This window comes from Balaenoptera borealis (assembly GCF_965194805.1).
Source record: "Balaenoptera borealis genome assembly, chromosome: 12".
Lineage (NCBI taxonomy): Eukaryota > Metazoa > Chordata > Mammalia > Artiodactyla > Balaenopteridae > Balaenoptera > Balaenoptera borealis.
Window position 1 is genome coordinate 94,457,859 of NC_138869.1, and position 19,919 is coordinate 94,477,777.

Genomic DNA, 19,919 nt, shown 5'->3' on the forward strand with positions numbered 1-19,919 from the left:
AAGTGTTAAGAGTTTGAAATTCTGCATACTCTCTTCCCCTTACCATCAGAGGAACCTGTTATACTCCAGGTAGTGACAGGGCTTCCAGCCTGGCACCTAGAGTGAAGACGTGTGAAATGGATCCCACAGTCAATTTGTAATAAACATGTAGTGTAAACAAGGAAGAATCTTTTGTTGTTATAAGCCACTAATATTTTAGGTGAGTTTTTTAACCTCACCATTATCTAGCTATTCCAACCAATACTGCTGCATGTTTCAGGGAAATGAACTTCAGCAGTACTATCTACATTTCAGCCAACATCTGGGCTACCCCTGAATGTGGAAGACCCAGCTCTCGAATTACATATTTTATCAACAATCGATGGTATTCTTTTTGTAAAAATGACACATTAGCATTTGCATGAAGACTGCAAGTTTTACTCAGGGATGTAGGAAGTTGGAAATAGAGCTGGTGTCTACTTTGTACAAATATCTTACCAAGGGTAACTAGGTTTCCTTAAATATAGGGTCTCTCGGCTTGTATTTTTATTTTCACAAATCTCTCCAAGTTCCTGCTCTTCCTTCTCCATTTAACACATTTAACAAATAATATCCTTTCTTACATCCTTTGGGAATAACCCTTTTAGGCTAATGTTGTGTTTGCTCTTATAAGTTATATTCTTCTCCTGTTTGAAATTGCCATATTACTCCAAAATGATTATGGTGATGTATATCATTCAACCATTCACATATTTAATGAGAGACATGTTTGTTTGGAGGTATAGATATACAGATATAGATATATAGATATATTACCCCCATATCCACTTAATGTCTACTCTTACAGAATTGCTGTGAAAAATCATGTACAATTATGTTTTCTGAACTTCTAAAACTTTTAGTTTTACATATGGCCACTGTAATTTTCCTTTTAAAAAAATATATGTTTATGGTGAGATACATGATTATATATAGGGGAGAAATTATTTTATGTTATTTTTCAATAATCACCAATAGCTGAGGCAGTAGTAGGAAAAATTACACTTTAATTAGATAGAAGATCTAGCATTCCCATTCCTTTAAAGCAACAACAAAGAAGTTTGTGCACCCTGTTCTGAAAAGCTTATGGTGATACAGACAAGAAACTTGGGGAGGCAGGGACTCATACTTGCAGGGTAGGTTGACAGTGAATACAGCTCTCTCTCCACTAGTGATTAATTTTCAGATGATCTTATCACCAGCCAGCACAGAAAGAGGTTCTGAGGGTGCCTTATAGGGAAGAAAAATCAGCCTTTGAGTTCTGGGCACCCGGATGTTTGACTTTTTCAGGTACTTTGCTCATTTGGTGATACCATTTCATGAGGGATTTTGTTTAGTTTTTCTATCAGTATTTCCCCTCACACTTCAGTAAAATGTAAAATAAACTTACTGGCTGCCAAAATCAAGCTTATAAGTAAACAGTGGTGGAGAGAGCAAAGGCAGAGTGCTGCACCAGAGGCCATGGAGAGGAATGAGGGTCCAGCCTTCCCTAAGCCTTTATATGATCCTCCTTGAAATGACTAATAAAAACAGACTAAAATATCCAGGAGGAAAATATAATTTTTAAAAAGATTATAAAGCAAAGAGGCCAGAAACAAATATGTGACACAAAATGTTCTGAAGCTGCTTCACTTCTCTCACTGTCCAAGCTGTTTTGGCTTGGTTTCAGGCTCCAGGATATGGCTCAAAGGCACTTCTGTCTTTTGGAAATTTTGTCTGTGCCAAGAACCCATGGTCCAGAATGCCTCTGGGAGCCTGGCTTGGTTCTGGGGAACTGGCATAGACTCTGGGGACTTAGAGAGAAAATATATATTTTTTTATTCTGAAACCTTCTTCCTCCCCCTAAACTAGTTCTGTCTCTTTCCATTTTCTTCACAGGTTGAGATATCATGAAGTAGATGTAAAGCAACCAGTAACACAGAATGGTAAGTGAGAACGAATTTTCCAAAGTTCTTAGACCAAAGTTATAGGGAAGAACACAAGTGAACTTTGCTCAAGCCTCCAATGAATCCTTCTAATCTCTGTTCCCATATAACCCCTTCAATCATTGCTCCTGTCGACACTCAATTTTATCTTTATCTGAATTCCCGTGGTTCTTACAGCTTCTGTAATTTATGCTGATTCTTTATTTTTACTCTAGGATTATTCTTGGAGATTTCAAATTTTCATGGTCTCATCACAGTTTTGTATTCGCTTTTTAGAGTTTATATTCCATCTGTTGGAAGCTAGACATAGGTTCCCTTTCTTGCTTAACTCTTTCAAAGCACAACGTTATAGAATCCCTGTATAAATATGGCTGAGAAAGTCATTATATTTCCTCTTTGCTCCTGGACATCATACAATAGCAACAGAAGAACAATAGCAAAAATCCTCTAGAGCTCTAATTTTTATCAAACCTAGAAGACAGATATAATCCAAAAAAAGCAAGGGATTTTGGAATTGTAAAAAATTGTTAGAATTCTCTTGGGAGGCAGTGAAAATATGAAACATCAAGAGTGAGAAGGGGCCCAACAGAAGTAGAGCTCGGAGGATAACAGCAAAATTATAGTTCTTGAAGGCAAGGGGTTCACCTTGAATTTAAAATTTATAATCTTTTTTGGAAAAATACTCTGCTGGAACTGCAGTCAACAAGCTTTTGACAGAACCCCACCCTTCACAGTTTGACTCAGAGAATCAGAGGGATTAGGGTATAACACATTCACACACAGTTGAGCCATACTTGTATAGAGAACTCTCTATCTTTGTGGCAGCAAATAAAGATCCTTTAGGTAGTAAAAATTCAATGGTTACTCTGGCAGCATCTTCCTCTCTTTCCTACCAACTCTGTAGAGATACTAATCCAAGAAAATCCAACTCATTCGATGACAAATAATATGAAAAGAACCAGCACAGCAACCATACAAAATTCTTACATGAAAACTAATGTGAAAAACAGCATCAAAACTCACTCCAAAATGAATACTCACAAGAAAAATGGTGACACAGAGACTAAATATTTGACCTCAAAATTTACCAATAAGTAAAAAAATTAAGCAGTACCCTTTATAAATTTAGAGCACTAGCTAGAATTCAGAGAAGAGAGGGAATTACAACAGGAGGAGATAAAAGTTGAACTGGTAGAACTCAGGAAAATGTGAAGAAAAACCAAAATCAGCACATAAATAAAGATGAAAATGCAAGGAGCTCTATCCAGGATATACACTATGGCAAATATAGTAAAGGAAATAGATGATAGAAATGAGAAGAGTAAACAAAATGAAGTAGAAATAACAAAATAAAACAACTGAAAAAGGGTAGAGATAAAATGAGATACAGAAAATAAGCAAAAATAAAAAATCCAACATACATATAATTGGAATCTCTGAAAAAAAAAAAAGCAACAAAATGGAAAATAACTTATCTTTAAAGAAATAATTCAAGAAAACATCTCCAAAATTAATATGTCTTGAATTTTTACATTGGGAGGACAACATACTAGGGAATACTAACAGATCAAAGAAACAGATCGAGCAACACCATAACTATGCTAATAATGTTAATAATGCTAATAATGTTATTGAAACTTCAAGATTTAAACAAAAGGATCATTTTAGTGATCAAGAAAAAAGATTATACTGTATATAAGGATAAAATAAAACAACCAGGCTGTCTGCAGGTTTCACCACAGTCACAAACAAGGTCAGAAGTCAGTACAGCAATGTATAAAAGGTATTCAATAAAAGAAAGGAAGAGACCCATATCTTATAACCAGGTAAAATTATCTTCAAGATTTAAGTTTTAAACATATAAAATCTAAGCTCCTTTTAAGGAAAATACTAGAGGATAATCTTTAGCCAACTCAGAGGTGAGTAGGAAATATATGACAATAAAACTGGTGGTCAGCATTGAGTTTAATTACTGCCCCCTCCCCAAATTGAGGATAGAACAAATGTTGGTAGAATGTGGCAAATAATAATAATAATAATAATTATTGCATCATCTGACAATGTAGATATTACATATCAAAAAAACTGGAGAGGGGAAAGAAGGTGGGTACATTTTTGGTTTAACTCCTCTGTGATAGCTCATGGTCAAAGATTATCAATGCTCATAACTCACATAACGGAAATATAGGCTTATTTAATATACAAAGTAAAACAATGAGGAAGAAAATCTTGATAAAGAAAATAAGATGGAGGAAGGAAGGGTATAGGAAGAAAACACAGGAAAATTGTCAATATTATTCATATTAGGGAACTGATAGATACTATGTAAAGAAATATGTATCTAAAGATATATTAGGTAGAGTAGAGACCAGCAAATCACAGCTTATGGGCCAAATCTGGTCCAATGCCTATTTTTGTACAGCATACAAAATAATAACGGTGCTTACAGCTTATGTGATGGTTGGAAAAAAAGGAACAATAATAGTTCACATGTGAAAATTGTATGAAATTCAAAATTCAGTATCCATAAAAATGTTTTATTGGACCACAAGCATACGTATTCATCTACATATTGCCTGGGGCTGCTTTTGTGTTAAAATGACAGAGTTGATTAATTGTGACAGAGACCCTATGGCCTATGTTTTCTAATGCTAGTGAATTAGAAAAATAGTAGATCTAATCTACAAAGACAAAATCTGGTTGTTTAGAAAAACAGAAAATCATTAGCTAACTTAATCAGGAAAGAGAAAACTGCAAATAAAAAGAAACAAAGAAACAAAACTAAACAGTAAAGGGAGAATTAGCCACACAGGAACTAAGGAAATTAAAGAATCTTTTTTTAGAGACATTTATTATTATTATTATTATTTTTTTTTAACATCTTTATTGGAGTATAATTGCTTTACAATGGTGTGTTAGTTTCTGCTTTATAACAAAGTGAATCAGTTATACATATACATATGTTCCCAAATCTCTCCCCTCTTGCGTCTCCCTCCCTCCCACCCTCCTTATCTCACCCCTCTAGGTGGTCACAAACCACCAAGCTGATCTCCCTGTGTTATGTGGCTGCTTCCCACTAGCTATCTATTTTACGTTTGGTAGTGTATATATGTCCATCCCACTCTCTCACTTTGTCACAGCTTACCCTTCTCCCTCCCCATATCCTCAAGTCCATTCTCTAGTAGGTCTGTGTCTTTATTCCCGTCTTACCCCTAGGTTCTTCATGACCTTTTTTTTTTTTTCTTAGAGTCCATATATATGTGTTAGCATACAGTGTTTGTTTTTCTCTTTCTGACTTACTTCACTCTGTATGACAGTCTCTACGTCCATCCACCTCACTACAAATATCTCAACTTCGTTTCTTTTTATGGCTGAGTAATATTCCATTGTATATATGTGCCACATCTTCTTTAGCCATTCATCCAATGATGGACACTTAGGTTGCTTACATGTCCTGGCTATTGTAAATAGAGCTGCAATGAACATTTTGGTACATGACTCTTTATGAATTATGGTTTTCTCTGGGTATATGCCCAGTAGTGGGATTGCTGGGTTGTATGGTAGTTCTATTTGTAGTTTTTTAAGGAACCTCCATCCTGTTCTCCATAGTGGCTGTATCAATTTACATTCCCACCAACAGTGCAAGAGTGTTCCCTTCTCTCCACACCCTCTCCAGCATTTATTGTTTGTAGATTTTTTGATGATGGCCATTCTGACCAGTGTGAGATGATATCTCATTGTAGTTTTGATTTGCATTTCTCTAATGATTAATGATGTTGAGCATTCTTTCATGTGTTTGTTGGCAATCTGTATATCTTCTTTGGAGAAATATCTATTTAGGTCTTCTGCCCATTTTTGTATTGGGTTGTTTGGTTTTTTTGTTATTGAGCTGCATGAGCTGCTTGTAAATCTTGGTGATTAATCCTTTGGCAGTTGTTTCATTTGCAAATATTTTTTCCCATTCTGAGGGTAGTCTTTTGGTCTTGTTTATGGTTTCCTTTGCTGTGCAAAAGCCTTTAAGTTTCATTAGGTCCCATTTGTTTATTTTTGTCTTTATTTCCATTTCTCTAGGAGGTGGGTCAAAAAGAATCTTGCTGTGATTCATGTCATAGAGTGTTCTGCCTATGTTTTCCTCTAAGAGTTTGATAGTGTCTGGCCTTACATTTAGCTCTTAAATCCATTTTGAGTTTATTTTTGTGTATGGTGTTAGGGAGTGTTCTAATTTCATACTTTTACATGTACCTGTCCAGTTTGCCCAGCACCACTTAATGAAGAGGCTGTCTTTTCTCCACTGTATATTCTTGCCTCCTTTATCAAAGATAAGGTGCCGATATGGGCGTGGGTTTATCTCTGGGCTTTCTATCCTGTTCCACTGCTCTATATTTCTGTTTTTCTGCCACTAAGATACTGTCTTGATTACTGTAGCTTTGTAGTATAGTTTGAAGTCAGGGAGCCTGATTCCTCCAGCTCCATTTTTCATTCTCAAGATTGCTTTGGCTATTCGGGGTCTTTTGTGTTTCCATACAAATTGTGAAATTTTTTGTTCTAGTTCTGTGAAAAATGCCAGTGGTAGTTTGATAGGGATTGCATTCAATCTGTAGATTGCTTTGGGTAGTAGAGTCATTTTCACAATGTTGATTCTTCCAATCCAAGAACATGGTATATCTCTCCATCTATTTGTATCATCTTTAATTTCCTTCATCAGTGTCTTATAATTTTCTGCATACAGGTCTTTTGTCTCCTTAGGTAGGTTTATTCCTAGATATTTTATTCTTTTTGTTGCAATGGTAAATGGGAGTGTTTTCTTAATTTCATTTTCAGATTTTTCATCATTAGTGTATAGGAATGCCAGAGATTTCTGTGCATTAATTTTGTATCCTGCTACTTTACTAAATTCATTGATTAGCTCTAGTAGTTTTCTGGTGGCATCTTTACGATTCTCTATGTAGAGTATCATGTCATCTGCAAACAGTGACAGCTTTACTTCTTCTTTTCTGATTTGGATTCCTTTTATTTCTTTTTCTTCTCTGATTGTGGTGGCTAAAATTTCCAAAACTATGTTGAATAATAGTGGTGAGAGTGGGCAACCTTGTCTTGTTCCTGATCTTAGTGGAAATGGTTTCAGTTTTTCACCACTGAGGATGATATTGGCTGTGGGTTTGTCATATATGGCCTTTATTAAGTTGAGGAAAGTTCCCTCTATGCCTACTTTCTGCAGGGTTTTTATCATAAATGGGTGTTGAATTTTGTCTAAAGCTCTCTCTGCATCTATTGAGATGATCATATGGTTTTTCTCCTTCAATTTGTTAATATGGTGTATCACGTTGATTGATTTGCATATATTGAAGAATCCTTGCATTCCTGGAATAAACCCCACTTGATCATGGTGTATGATCCTTTTAATGTGCTGTTGGATTCTGTTTGCTAGTATTTTGTTGAGGATTTTTGCATCTATGTTCATCAGTGATATTGGCCTGTAGTTTTCTTTTTCTGTGAAATCTTTGTCTGGTTTTGGTATCAGGGTGATGGTGGCCTCATAGAATGAGTTTGGGAGTGTTCCTCCCTCTGCTATATTTTGGAAGAGTTTGAGAAGGATGGGTGTTAGCTCTTCTCTAAATGTTTGATAGAATTCACCTGTGAAGCCATCTGGTCCTGGACTTTTGTTTGTTGGAAGATTTTTAATCACAGTTTCAATTTCAGTGCTTGTGATTGGTCTGTTTATATTTTCTATTTCTTCCTAGTTCAGTCTCGGAAGGTTGTGCTTTTCTAAGAATTTGTCCATTCCTTCCAGGTTGTCCATTTTATTGAAATAGAGTTGCCTGCAGTAATCTCTCATGATCCTTTGTATTTCTGCAGTGTCAGTTGTTACTTCTCCTTTTTCATTTCTAATTCTATTGATTTGAGTCTTCTCTCTTTTTTTCTTGATGAGTCTGGCTAATGGTTTATCAATTTTGTTTATCTTCTCAAAGAACCAGCTTTTAGTTTTATTGATCTTTGCTATCGTTTCCTTCATTTCTTTTTCATTTATTTCTGATCTGATCTTTATGATTTCTTTCCTTCTGCTAACTTTGGGGTTTTTTTGGTTCTTCTTTCTCTAATTGCTTTAGGTGCAAGGTTAGGTTGTTTATTTGAGATATTTCCTGTTTCTTAAGGTAGGATTGTATTGCTATAGACTTCCCTCTTAGAACTGCTTTTGCTGCATCCCCTAGGTTTTGTGTCATCATGTCTCCATTGTCATTTGTTTCTAGGTATTTTTTGATTTCCTCAGTGATCACTATTAAGTAGTGTATTGTTTAGCCTCCATATGTTTGTACTTTTTACAGATCTTTTCCTGTAATTGATATCTAGTCTCATAGCGTTGTGGTCAGAAAAGATACTTGATACGATTTCAATTTTCTTAAATTTACCAAGGCTTGATTTGTGACCCAAGATATGATCTATCCTGGAGAATGTTCCATGAGCACTTGAGAAAAATGTGTATTCTGTTGTTTTTGGATGGAATGTCCTAAAAATATCAATTGAGTCCATCTTGTTAAATGTATCATTTAAAGCTTGTGTTTCCTTATTTATTTTCATTTTGGATGATCTGTCCATTGGTGGAAGTGGGGTGTTAAAGTTCCCTACTATGATTGTGTTACTGTCCATTTCCCTTTTTATGGCTGTTATTGTTTGCCTTATGTATTGAGGTACTCCTATTTGGGTGCATAAATATTTACAATTGTTATATCTTCTTCTTGGATCGCTCCCTTGATCATTATGTAGTGTCCTTCTTTGTCTTTTGTAATAGTCTTTATTTTAAAGTCTATTTTGTGTGATATGAGAATTGCTACTCCAGCTTTCTTTTATTTCCATTTGCATGGAATATCTTTTTCCATCCCCTCACTTTCAGTCTGTATGTGTTCCTAGGTCTGAAGTGGGTCTCTTGTAGACAGCATATATATGGGTCTTGTTTTTGTATCCATTCAGCCAGTCTGTGTCTTTTGGTGGAAGCATTTAATCCATTTACATTTAAGGTACTTATCAATATGTATGTTCCTATTCCATTTTCTTAATTGTTTTGGGTTTGGTATTGTAGGTCTTTTCCTTCTGTTGTGTTTCTTGCCTAGAGAAGTTCCTTTAGCATTTGTTGTAAAGCTGGTTTGGTGGTGCTGAACTCTCTCAGCTTTTGCTTGTCTGTAAAGGTTTTAATTTCTTCATCAAATCTGAATGAGATCTTTGCTGGGTAAAGTAATCTTGGTTGTAGGTTTTTCTCTTTCATTGCTTTAGATATGTCCTGCCAGTCCCTTCTGGCTTGCAGAGTTTCTGCTAAAAGGTCAGCTGTTAACCTTATGGGGATTCCCTTTTGTGTTATTTGTTGTTTTTCCCTTGCTGCTTTTAATATTTGTTCTTTGTATTTAATTTTTGATAGTTTGATTAATATGTGTCTTGGCGTGTTTCTCCTTGGATTTATCCTTTATGGGACTCTCTGTGCTTCCTGGACTTGATTAACTATTTCCTTTCCCATATTAGGGAAGTTTTCAACTATAATCTCTTCAAATATTTTCTCAGTCCCTTTCTTTTTCTCTTCTTCTTCTGGGATCCCTATAATTCAAATGTTGGTGCGTTTAATGTTGTCCCAGAGGTCTCTGAGACTGTCCTCAGTTCTTTTCATTCTTTTTTCTTTATTCTGCTCTGCAGTAGTTATTTCCCCTATTTTATCTTCCAGGTTACTTATCCGTTCTTCTGCCTCAGTTATTCTGCTATTGATCCCTTCTAGAGTATTTTTAATTTCATTTATTGTGTTGTTCATTGTTGCTTGTTTCCTCTTTAGTTCTTCTAGGTCCTTGTTAAATGCTTCTTGCATTTTCTCTATTCTATTTCCAAGATTTTGGATCATCTTTACTATCATTATTCTGAATTCTTTTTCAGGTAGACTGCCCATTTCCTCTTCATTTGTTAGGTCTGGTGGGTTTTTACCTTGGTCCTTCATCTGCTGTGTGTTTTTCTGTCTTCTCATTTTGCTTATCTTACTGTGTTTGGGGTCTCCTTTTTGCAGACTGCAGGTTTGTAGTTCCTGTTGTTTTTGTTGTCTGCCCCCAGTGGCTAAGGTTGGTTCAGTGGGTTGTGTAGGCTTCCTGGTGGAGGGGACTAGTACCTGTGTTCTGGTGGATGAGGCTGGATCTTGTCTTTCTGGTGGGGAGGTCCATGTCTGGTGGTGTGTTTTGGGGTGTCTGTGGCCTTATTATGATTTTAGGCAGCCTCTCTGCTAATGGATGAGGCTGTGTTCCTGTCTTGCTAGTTGTTTGGCATAGGGTGTCCAGCACTGTAGCTTGCTGGTCGTTGAGTGAAGCTGGGTCTTGGTGTTGAGATAGTGATCTCTGGGAGATTTTCACTGTTTGATATTACGTGGAGCTGGGAGGTCTCTTGTGGACCAGTGTCCTGAAGTTGGCTCTCTCACCTCAGAGGCACAGCACTGACTCCTCGTTGGAGCACCAAGAGCGTTTCATCCACACGGCTCAGAATAAAAGGGAGAAAAAAAAGAAAGAAAGAAAGAAAGAGGATAAAATAAAATAAAGTTAGCAAAATAAAAAATAATTATTAAGAAAACAAAAAAACAAAAAACGGACGGACAGAACCCTAGGACAAATGGTGAAAGCAGAGCTATACAAACAAAATCTCACACAGAAGCATACACATGCACACTCACAAAATGAGGAAAAGGGGAAAAAATAATAAATCTTGCTCCCAAAGAAGTCCACCTCTTCAATTTGGGATGATTAGTTGTCTATTCAGGTATTCCACAGATGCAGGTACATCAAGTTGATTGTGGAGATTTAATCTGCTGCTCCTGAGGCTGCTGGGAGAGATTTCCGTTCCTCTTCTTTGTTCGCACAGCTCCTGGGGTTCACCTTTGGATTTGGACCTGCCTCTGCATTTAGGTCGCCTGAAGGCGTCTGTTTTTCACCCAGACAGGATGGGGTTAAAGGAGCAGCTGCTTCGGGGGCTCTGGCTCACTCAGGCCGGGGGGAGGGAGGGGTACGGATGCGGGGCGAGCCTGCGGTGGCAGCGGCCGGCGTGACGTTGCAGCAGCCTGAGGCGCCGTGTGTTCTCCCGGGGAAGTTGTCCCTGGGTCACGGGACCCTGGCAGTGGCAGGCTGCATAGGCTCCCGGGAGGGGAGGTGTGGAGAATGACCTGTGCTCACACACAGGCTTCTTGGTGGCGGCAGCAGCTGCCTTAGCGTCTCATGCCCGTCTCTGGGGTCCGCGCTGATAGCTGCGGCTCGCGCCCGTCTCTGGAGCTCGTTTAGGCGGCGCTCTGAATCCCCTCTCCTTGCGCAGCAGGAAACAAAGAGGGAAGAAAAAGTCTCTTGCCTCTTCGGCAGCTGCAGACCTTTTCCCGGACTCCCTCCCAGCCAGCTGTGGCGCACTAGCCCCTTCAGGCTGTGTTCACGCCGCCAACCCCAGTCCTCTCCCTGCGATTCAACCGAAGCCCGAGCCTCAGCTCCCAGCCCCCGCCCGCCCTGGCAGGGGAGCAGACAAGCCTCTCGGGCTGGTGAGGGCTGCTCGGCGCGGAGGCTCTGTGCGGGAATCTCTCCGCTTTGCCCTCCGCACCCCTGTGGCTGCGCTCTCCTCCGTGGCTCCGAAGCTTCCCCCCTCTGCCACCCGCAGTCTCCGCCCACGAAGGGGCTTCCTAGTATGTGGAAATCTTTCCTCCTTCACGGCTCCCTCCCACTGGTGCAGGTCCCGTCCCTATTCTTTGTCTCTGTTTTTTTTTTTTTCTTTTGCCCTACCCAGGTACGTGGGGAGTTTCTTGCCTTTTGGGAGGTCTGAGGTCTTCTGCCAGCGTTCAGTGGGTGTTCTGTAGGAGTTGTTCCACGTGTAGATGTATTTCTGATGTATCTGTGGTGAGGGAGGTGATCTCCGTGTCTTACTCTTCTGCCATCTTCCTCAACCTCTAAACAATCTTAAGAGACTAAATTCAAAAACTTGGATGAAATAGATTTTTTAAGGAAAATATGATTTACACTAAATGACATCAAGAAATAAGAATCTAAACAGAACTATTTCAATAGAAGCAAAAGATAAAATGATCAAAAGGTTATTCCCAGCAAAACTGCAGGTTTAGACACTTTCACAGGGGAATTTAAAAGCAAATAAAACCAAGGCTATTTCAACTTTTCTAGATAATAGTAGACAAAAGATATCCTTAACATTATTTTTGGGAAAAAAATGGTATATAATTGATAATAAAACTTGACAAAGATGTTTTATACACAAATAAAATTATAGATTAATCTCAGTTATAAAAAAAATCTCAGTTATAAAACCATTCCAAAGAAAGAAAATGTTAGCAAATGCAATCCAAAAGCATATAAAAAGAATAATTATGACAGAGGAATTTATTCCAGAAGTACAAGGATGGTTCATTATTAGGAAATATATAGAGTTTATAATGTTAGAGAAAAATTATGATCATTTTCATATATGATAAAAAGTCATTTGGCAAAATACAAGAGCCATTCTTCAAACACAGTCAGTTAAATAAGGATAGATGGACACCTTTTTCACACAGTAAACATATATTTATCTCAGTCCAGAAGTCAGCATCAGGCTCAGTGGAGATAGACTAGAGGCATTCCTATTAAAATCAAGATCAGGACAAGAATGCAGACCATCACCTCTATTTTCCCACAAAGTACTGGCATTACTAGTTAACACAGTTAGACAAGACAGAGGAAAACAAGAAGCATAAACATTATAAACTAACTATGTGGAAATGACATGATGGCACGTTTGAAAATCCAAGAGAATCAACTAAAACACTACAAAGAGTAACATAATTCAGGGAAGTAATAGGATATAAACATTAATAAATAGAAAGCAATAAATTTATTATGTACAAAAAGCAAGCAGTTAGAACACATAATGGGAAAAACGTTTAAAACAGCAAAAACAAGCAAAACAATATCTCTAGAAATAAACTTTAAAGAAGTGTACAAACCCGTGACTTCCCTGGTGGTCCAGTGGTAAATAATCCATCTTCCAATGCAGGGGACGCGGGTTTGATCCCTGGTCGGGCAACTAAGCCCATGCACCACAACTACTGAGCTCTTGTGCCTCAACGAGAGAGCCCACGTGCTGCAAAACTACAGAGCCCACACGCTATGGAGCCCGCATGCCACAGCTACAGAGCCCATGCACCCTGGAGCCTGTGCTCCACAACTAGAGAGAAGCACACGCGCCCCAATGGAAGATACTGCATGCCTCAACGAAGATCCCACATGTAGCAACTAAGACCCAATGCAGCCAAAATAAATAAATAAAATAAATAAATAAATAAATAAATAAAATAAAAATATTTTTAAAAAGTGTACAAACCCACATGAAGAAAAATTAAAGCAAATGTGAAGGCAAAGATGGATTTTTCAATAAATGGTGGTGTAGTATAACCCGTCTGGGGTAAAACGAAATGTTGAATCTGTATTTCACACGAAACATCAGGAACAATTCCAAATCGAATTTTTTTTGAAGAAGTAAAGTCTTAAAAACAGTAGGAAAAAGTGGGAAAATTCATTTGTAAATCTGAAGTGGGGTAAGTCTTTTTTAACCAACAACTCAAAATCCAAACAAACGTAAGAAAAGACAACATAAGAAAACAGAAAAGAAACTTCTGCAAGCAAAAGCAACAAAACAAAATACCATGAATAAAGTCAAGAGACAAATATAAATTGGGGGAAAATAGTTGCAATTCGTATCATAGGCACAGAGATTTCTTTCTTAATATACAAATAGCTTCTTAAAGTCAATAATAAAAGACAAACAGTTGAATAGAAAAAAAATAGATTGCACAGTTCACAGTCAAAAAGCTTATAAAAACACTGAAACATATGGAAAATAGATATACCATTATTTTAACCTATTGGGTTAACTCAAATTCCAAAGTTTATAACTCTTCATATGGTGAAGCTAAGTGGAAGAAGCCATCATGCACCGCTGACAAACATGTAGCCACAGAACTTTCCAGCCCGGGTGCTGGGAGATACTGATCTCGGACCTATGGCGGCAGGATAGATACTGGTCAGTTAGAACTAGTAGGCTTATTCCCTTTGGCCACAGGCAATCTTTTATAAGGCTTCAAATCTTTTCCAGTTTATACACTTTGACTGTTATGATGAGAAAAAGCTTGGGAAGCCCTGAAATAGTACAGTTGCTACAGACAGCAATTTGGTAATATCTATTAAAAATTATAAATTTGTGTAACTTTTGACACATTTTCAATTTGGGAATTGATCCTATAGATATACCTGCAGATGTGTTCAATGAAATATATTCAAGGTTATTCAGTGTATCAGTATTTGTAACAGTAAAACACTGGAAGCAATTCAAATGTCCATCAAGAATTTACTGGGGATTAGATAAATTATAATCACCCAAACAATGGGACACTAGGCAGTGACACTAGCAGAGAGAGAGCGAAACCATATACTGATATAGAAAAATCTCCGAGTAAATTATTAATTGGAAAAAAAGGAGTGTGCAGAACAATGTATATAGAATGCTAACTTTTGTCTAAAAACAGAGAGAAATAATACATATTCATATTTGCTTACATATGTATTAAGAAACTCTGGAAGACTACATAGTAGACAGTGCTTTCCTGGGGTCAGGCAATGTGGGTTGAGGACTGCGGGAGAGAAATGGGGATCAAAGTTAGGAGGAAAACATTTCACTGTACATATTTCTGTATTTTGTAATTGTTTTATTTTTGAATAATGTAAATGTATTGCCATATCAAAACTATTAAAATGAAAACAATGCAGCCTTATCTGTCTCCAAAACTAGGAATTAGGAAAAGTGGTAGAATTAATGAGAAAACCTGTTATATAAAATTTCATATGCAGAGGAATATACATTGAATCCCTCAGGGCATATCCTGGTCAGGAAGTGGTAAATGTCCTCCTAAACAATTTTTTCCCCATACTGCTGGTAATGGCACACTGTGCTCTGATGTTTTAAGGAAATGAAAGAGTGGGCTCCTTTCTGAGCTATTTGCTTTCCCCTCAAACAGGTTCAAAGCAGCTACATATTGGTAGTATTCTGTACTTTTAAGGAAAGCTAGAATCAATCCCTTTGGATAGAAAGTCGAGTCAAATCATTATTCTAAGGCAACAGAGTGTGGAGATCCCAGACTCTGGGAGAGCCTGTTGGGCAGGAGTTTAGATTCTACCTTTAGAAACTTTCTTATTGTGCTATAAGATTAAGATCTCCTCATCAGAAAAAGAGAGATCATAATATTACCTACCTCCTGAGTTCTTATAAGAGTTAAAATACATCTAACACGCCCAGGAGAGTGTGCGCCAGTTAGAAAAGTCTCCACAAGTGTTAGTTATTCTTTTTGTTATTTAGCTCTTGTAATTGTCAATAATGTCTTATCCTATGAGTTCTACTGTATATTTCTTCTTTATGCTCCACTGTGCCCTACAGAAGGACTGTGTACAGCCTGCTGTTTTTTAAGTTAACTTGGAGAGCAGCCACCAAACTAGTTTTCTGACATTTTAGTTATTATTCAAAGGACAACTAAAAGTAAGTCTGAAGGTGACAGATTGTCTCCGAATTAGTACAGTGCAGTGACTAAACATGAGCCTGAGAATCAGCTAACTAGAGATCATGTCCCAGCTCCACAAATTACTTACATCTTCTCTATCTCAGTTTCCTCACCCCAATCAGCGGAATGCCAAGCTCATAGGGGTGTTGTGACAGTAAGCAGATGTTGCTTGCACGGTGCAAGGCAAATAAATAGTAGATGCCGATTAAATAGGTACTTTTATGTTTCTCTTCTACTATGTCATCATGACCCACCTCAGAGACATCTAGCACACAGTAAATAAGGAGAGAAAAGTTGCAACGCAAAGACAGATTCCCAGAACTAATGCCTAATATTTACACTGAAGGGAAGGCTGAGGTTAATTTTTTGGAAAACTTACATCTCATCCATCGCCAGATTCTATTCCAGGGCTTAAAGGTCAGAATTGGTATCATTTTCTAACTTCAGAGGTTCATTATACCGTCTCCAAACTCTATGAAACATCAATTGTGTTTTATGTTTTAGATCTTGGCTCTTAGAGGAATACTCGCTTTTTTTCTAAATAGTACAAGGTCACATGTTATAAAAGCCTTACAATTCACAGGAGAGAATCTTGTGAGGGCTGCAGCTGTCCCAGATTTTACTGATGAAAGCTTTGCTTCTTTCCCTTGCCCCAATACCATTAAATGTTCATTTGGTAAATTTTATTTTACTATAATAATAGTAATTCAAATTAAGTTCAGAAGTGTAACCATCTTGCTTGCTACTGCTCTTGCTGTCTCCAGACCTTCTGGTAAAAGACTTTTATACAGTTTGCCAAAAAGCAGATATTCTTAAGCTGCCTCCCTGCTGTTTGAGTTGAATACATCAAAATAAATGTACAGTCCATGATGACAACTTCTTTGAGAGCCATTAAGTGGAATGCTGCTGCCCTAGCCACACCTCTGGAGTCCTGGCTATCTAATATATGGACTTCTGGGGTATGAGGTGCTACTTTTTTTCAGTTTCAATCTGTTCCAAGTCCATGGGGATACCACAGTGATGAAAGTTATTGCTAATGAACATAAAATTAAATAATCTACTGTACCAATACAAGCCTCAGATTATTAAATGTATCATAGTGGATAGACCATCTGTCATGATATAAACTGTTTTGATCAAAAATATTTGTCTGGGAATTTATAACAAATTTCATAACATGGTAAAAGATTTGTACCCCAATGATAGAGATGCATAGTATATAGCTATGTATCATTAGAAATGTGTATATGCACATCTATCACTAGAAATACATATGTATCTGGATTTCAATTTCGCCAGTTTTGTAATAGGGATAATAACATCTCATAGTGTAGGTATTACATGCTGTCTTTATAAGTATAGGTATGAAAATTGAGTAAGAAAGTCAGTTAAAAGTTTGATTTCATGTATCTCAGTCAGAATGTAAGAAAATTTTAAAAAGTGTTTTCAGAGCCTGGGTATACCCTTTTGTAGGCATTCATCACAGCACCTTTAAAGTTCTACTTCTTGTCTTGAGGCAAAAATGATGATCTAGATGGGCTTGCAGAACTAATTGGATAAATTAAGCATTGTTAACTGTAGTGACATCAGTAACCTTGGAGTGAAAGGCAGCTTAAATGTCATCTTTTCAAACAAATGCTTTTTATAAAAGTAAGTTATAACTTGGGTTTCTTAACTCTACTCCCTGTCCTTATTGTTTCTTTTTTCAGGAACTCTGTTGGAGGGATTTCATGTCAGATAGAAAGGGTATCATGGAGCCATGAAAAACCACATATTCTTGGGTATATAGGTTTGCCCCTTATTTAAATCATATGACAGGATAACATTGAGTAGAACTTGTTGTAGTACCACACATAAACACTCAAAGTGGATTATTTTTATTTTGTATTATGTTCAAGTTGGATTCTATTAAACAAAAAGCCACCATTTTTCTACAACCACCAATTCTATAGCAGATGGTGGTCATTCCTTGAAAGCAAAGACTGTGACTTATTCATATTTGTATTTCTATCAGTGCCTAGGTAATGATTTCCATATACAAGATTTCTAATAAATGCTTGATGGATGTATTAACAGTTTCTTTCGAAAGTCCTCCTTGATAACTGATATAATTAAAGGAATATACTACTTGGTGTTATAACAGTGCAGATTTATATTGTTTAATAAAGGATGTAATTCATAAAATAATTGGAATTTGCTATTTTTCCATGTGGCTTTGATGTGGATAATTCCCACAAGGAATGGATGGAAAGATGAATTTAATTAATGTTTCTTTCTAGGTCAGTTTTTTCTGGAGGAATTTGTTTGTCAATGTCTAAGTATCAAATACAAATGTTACATGACTCCTTCCTCTCAGTATTTTTCCTACTGATCTTAATTTCCAAGTGATAAATGTTCACTAGAGTTGCACCATAAAATTCAATTTTTATTTACTAGCACAACTGTAGTTTTATGAAGGAAAAAATTCACACTCCATCTTTCTCAAAGCTTTAAGAAACATTTTGAGGCTATTCATCACTTTTCTTTGAAATCTACCAAAAACAAATAGCCAAAGAGATGACACCATTTTGAGTAAGAATTACTCTCAACAAAGAGCAATTCTATCTATCTATCTATCTATCTATCTATCTATCTATCTATCTACCTACCTATCTATCATCTATCTCACTGAGATAGGTTCGTTTAGCTGATGAGAGCTTGGGATCCCTAAGGCTAAGCCCATGGATTAATACACAAGGGATTGGTTCTATGACCATGAGCAGCTCTATTGATCATGGGGATCAGGCTTGTACGTACATGTTCTGGTCACCAAAGGGCTGGGTGATGAGTCAGTGCACATGATCACTACTAGGAAAACAACTCAGAATGTGAGCTCCACGTTTTGTGGATCTATAGTTTATACTTTGTTACTTATTTCTCAGTACCTCTACCTGGTACTATTCTGGGTGTTATGTAGGTATGTAGAACACATCAAATTGACCCAGGTACACAGGTAGCACCCTCACTCTCCTATGCTCTCCATCTTCTACTGTTTGTTTTTCTTCATCCAGTGCTCATTTCCACATCAAGGCCTTCACTCCTGTTTTTCCTTCAGGTCCAAATATTCTCTTCCTTCCACTCCCTTTATTACCCTTCCTCTTTTTTCACTGGCCCAATTTCTAATCAACAATCAGCTCTCACTTTGAATGTCATTTCCCTTCATTTTTTTCTGATAGCACCTTCCCCACCCCCAGATTTTATACTCTTAAAACCTTATATATGTCCTTTGTAAAACTTATCATTATTATGGTAGAAGAAATTGAGAGATTGTTATAAACTGTGTCTTCTCCATAGAATGTTAGCTCCATGAGGGCAAAGGCAATGTTTTCTTGTTCTTCTACATATTCCTAGCATATAATAGAGATTTAATTATTATTTTTGAATAAATAACTAAAATTATGCTATTCTTATACTTGTAGTTTGCTGGAAAAATTGTATAATACTTCATACACAATAATTAAGCTGTCAGTAGGTGAGCATATACTATAATATTTTGAATCCATGAGAAAGGAGTTTTGAAATATATGGAAAATACATGGGTTGTAAAGTTAAGTGAGGAAAAAGCAGGATACAGCACTGTAAGAACAATATGACCTAATTGGTGTATGCATAGGAAAACCCAGGAAGAAAATTCACTGAAATGCTCAAAGCATTTTTTCTCAAATGTTCAAAGATGAGATTTTAAAAATACAGTTCTGTAGTTTCCATATAATTGAGAAAATAAAGTTATTAGAGAAATAAATATTTTAATTATTTATTCATTATTGATTAAACACTGTTTTTCCAGACCCTGGGCAAAAGCAAGCATTTGCAATAAAAACAGAGCCGCTGCCTGCTTGAACTTTCATTCTTATGGGAAGAAAGATCAATAAATCAGTAAACAAACAAATAAATAAGAGAATGTCATATAATAATACGTACTTTGAAGAAATAACACAGGGCATCGTGGCAGAAAATGACTGATGGTAGAATTTTAGACAAGGGGCTCATGATGAGCTAACAATGTTTAACAACTGCTCTGGGCCAGGCAACCTGATGGACATCTCAAATGTTTGACCTTATTTGCTTTTAACAATAATCCTAAGAGACAGGTGTTGTTCTTATTCCCATTTTAACAACACAAGGAAGTGGACATTTAGAAAGATCACATAATCAAGATTTAACAGCAACTTTGTGGCGTACCTCAATCACAGTATTTATCATATTGTACTCACTCATTTAATTCCCTGTCTTCACTGTAATATTCTCTGCTTCATGACTGGAGCACATATTTCAGAGGCTGAAACATAATTTAAAAATCTCATCACATGTTTGTTAAGTGAACAGATATATGAATTTAAAAAAAGTTTAAA

General features: G+C 36.8%; 1 protein-coding gene across 5 annotated transcripts in view; it reads right to left on the reverse strand.

Annotated features, from left to right (window-relative positions):
• Positions 1 to 5,002: 5,002 nt before the first annotated feature.
• The window catches only part of RNF144B (ring finger protein 144B), an 867,397-nt gene continuing 852,480 nt past the window's right edge, over positions 5,003 to 19,919 (reverse strand). For all 5 annotated transcript variants that reach the window (XM_082346411.1, XM_082346412.1, XM_082346414.1 and 2 more), the window contains 2 exons: positions 19,782 to 19,846; positions 5,003 to 16,000 (listed from right to left, as the gene is read on the reverse strand). In XM_082346411.1, coding sequence (XP_082202537.1) covers positions 6,343 to 7,404 — 1,062 coding nt within the window. In that variant the 5' untranslated portion in view covers positions 7,405 to 16,000; positions 19,782 to 19,846 and the 3' untranslated portion in view covers positions 5,003 to 6,342. The remainder of the gene's footprint in view (positions 16,001 to 19,781; positions 19,847 to 19,919) is intronic.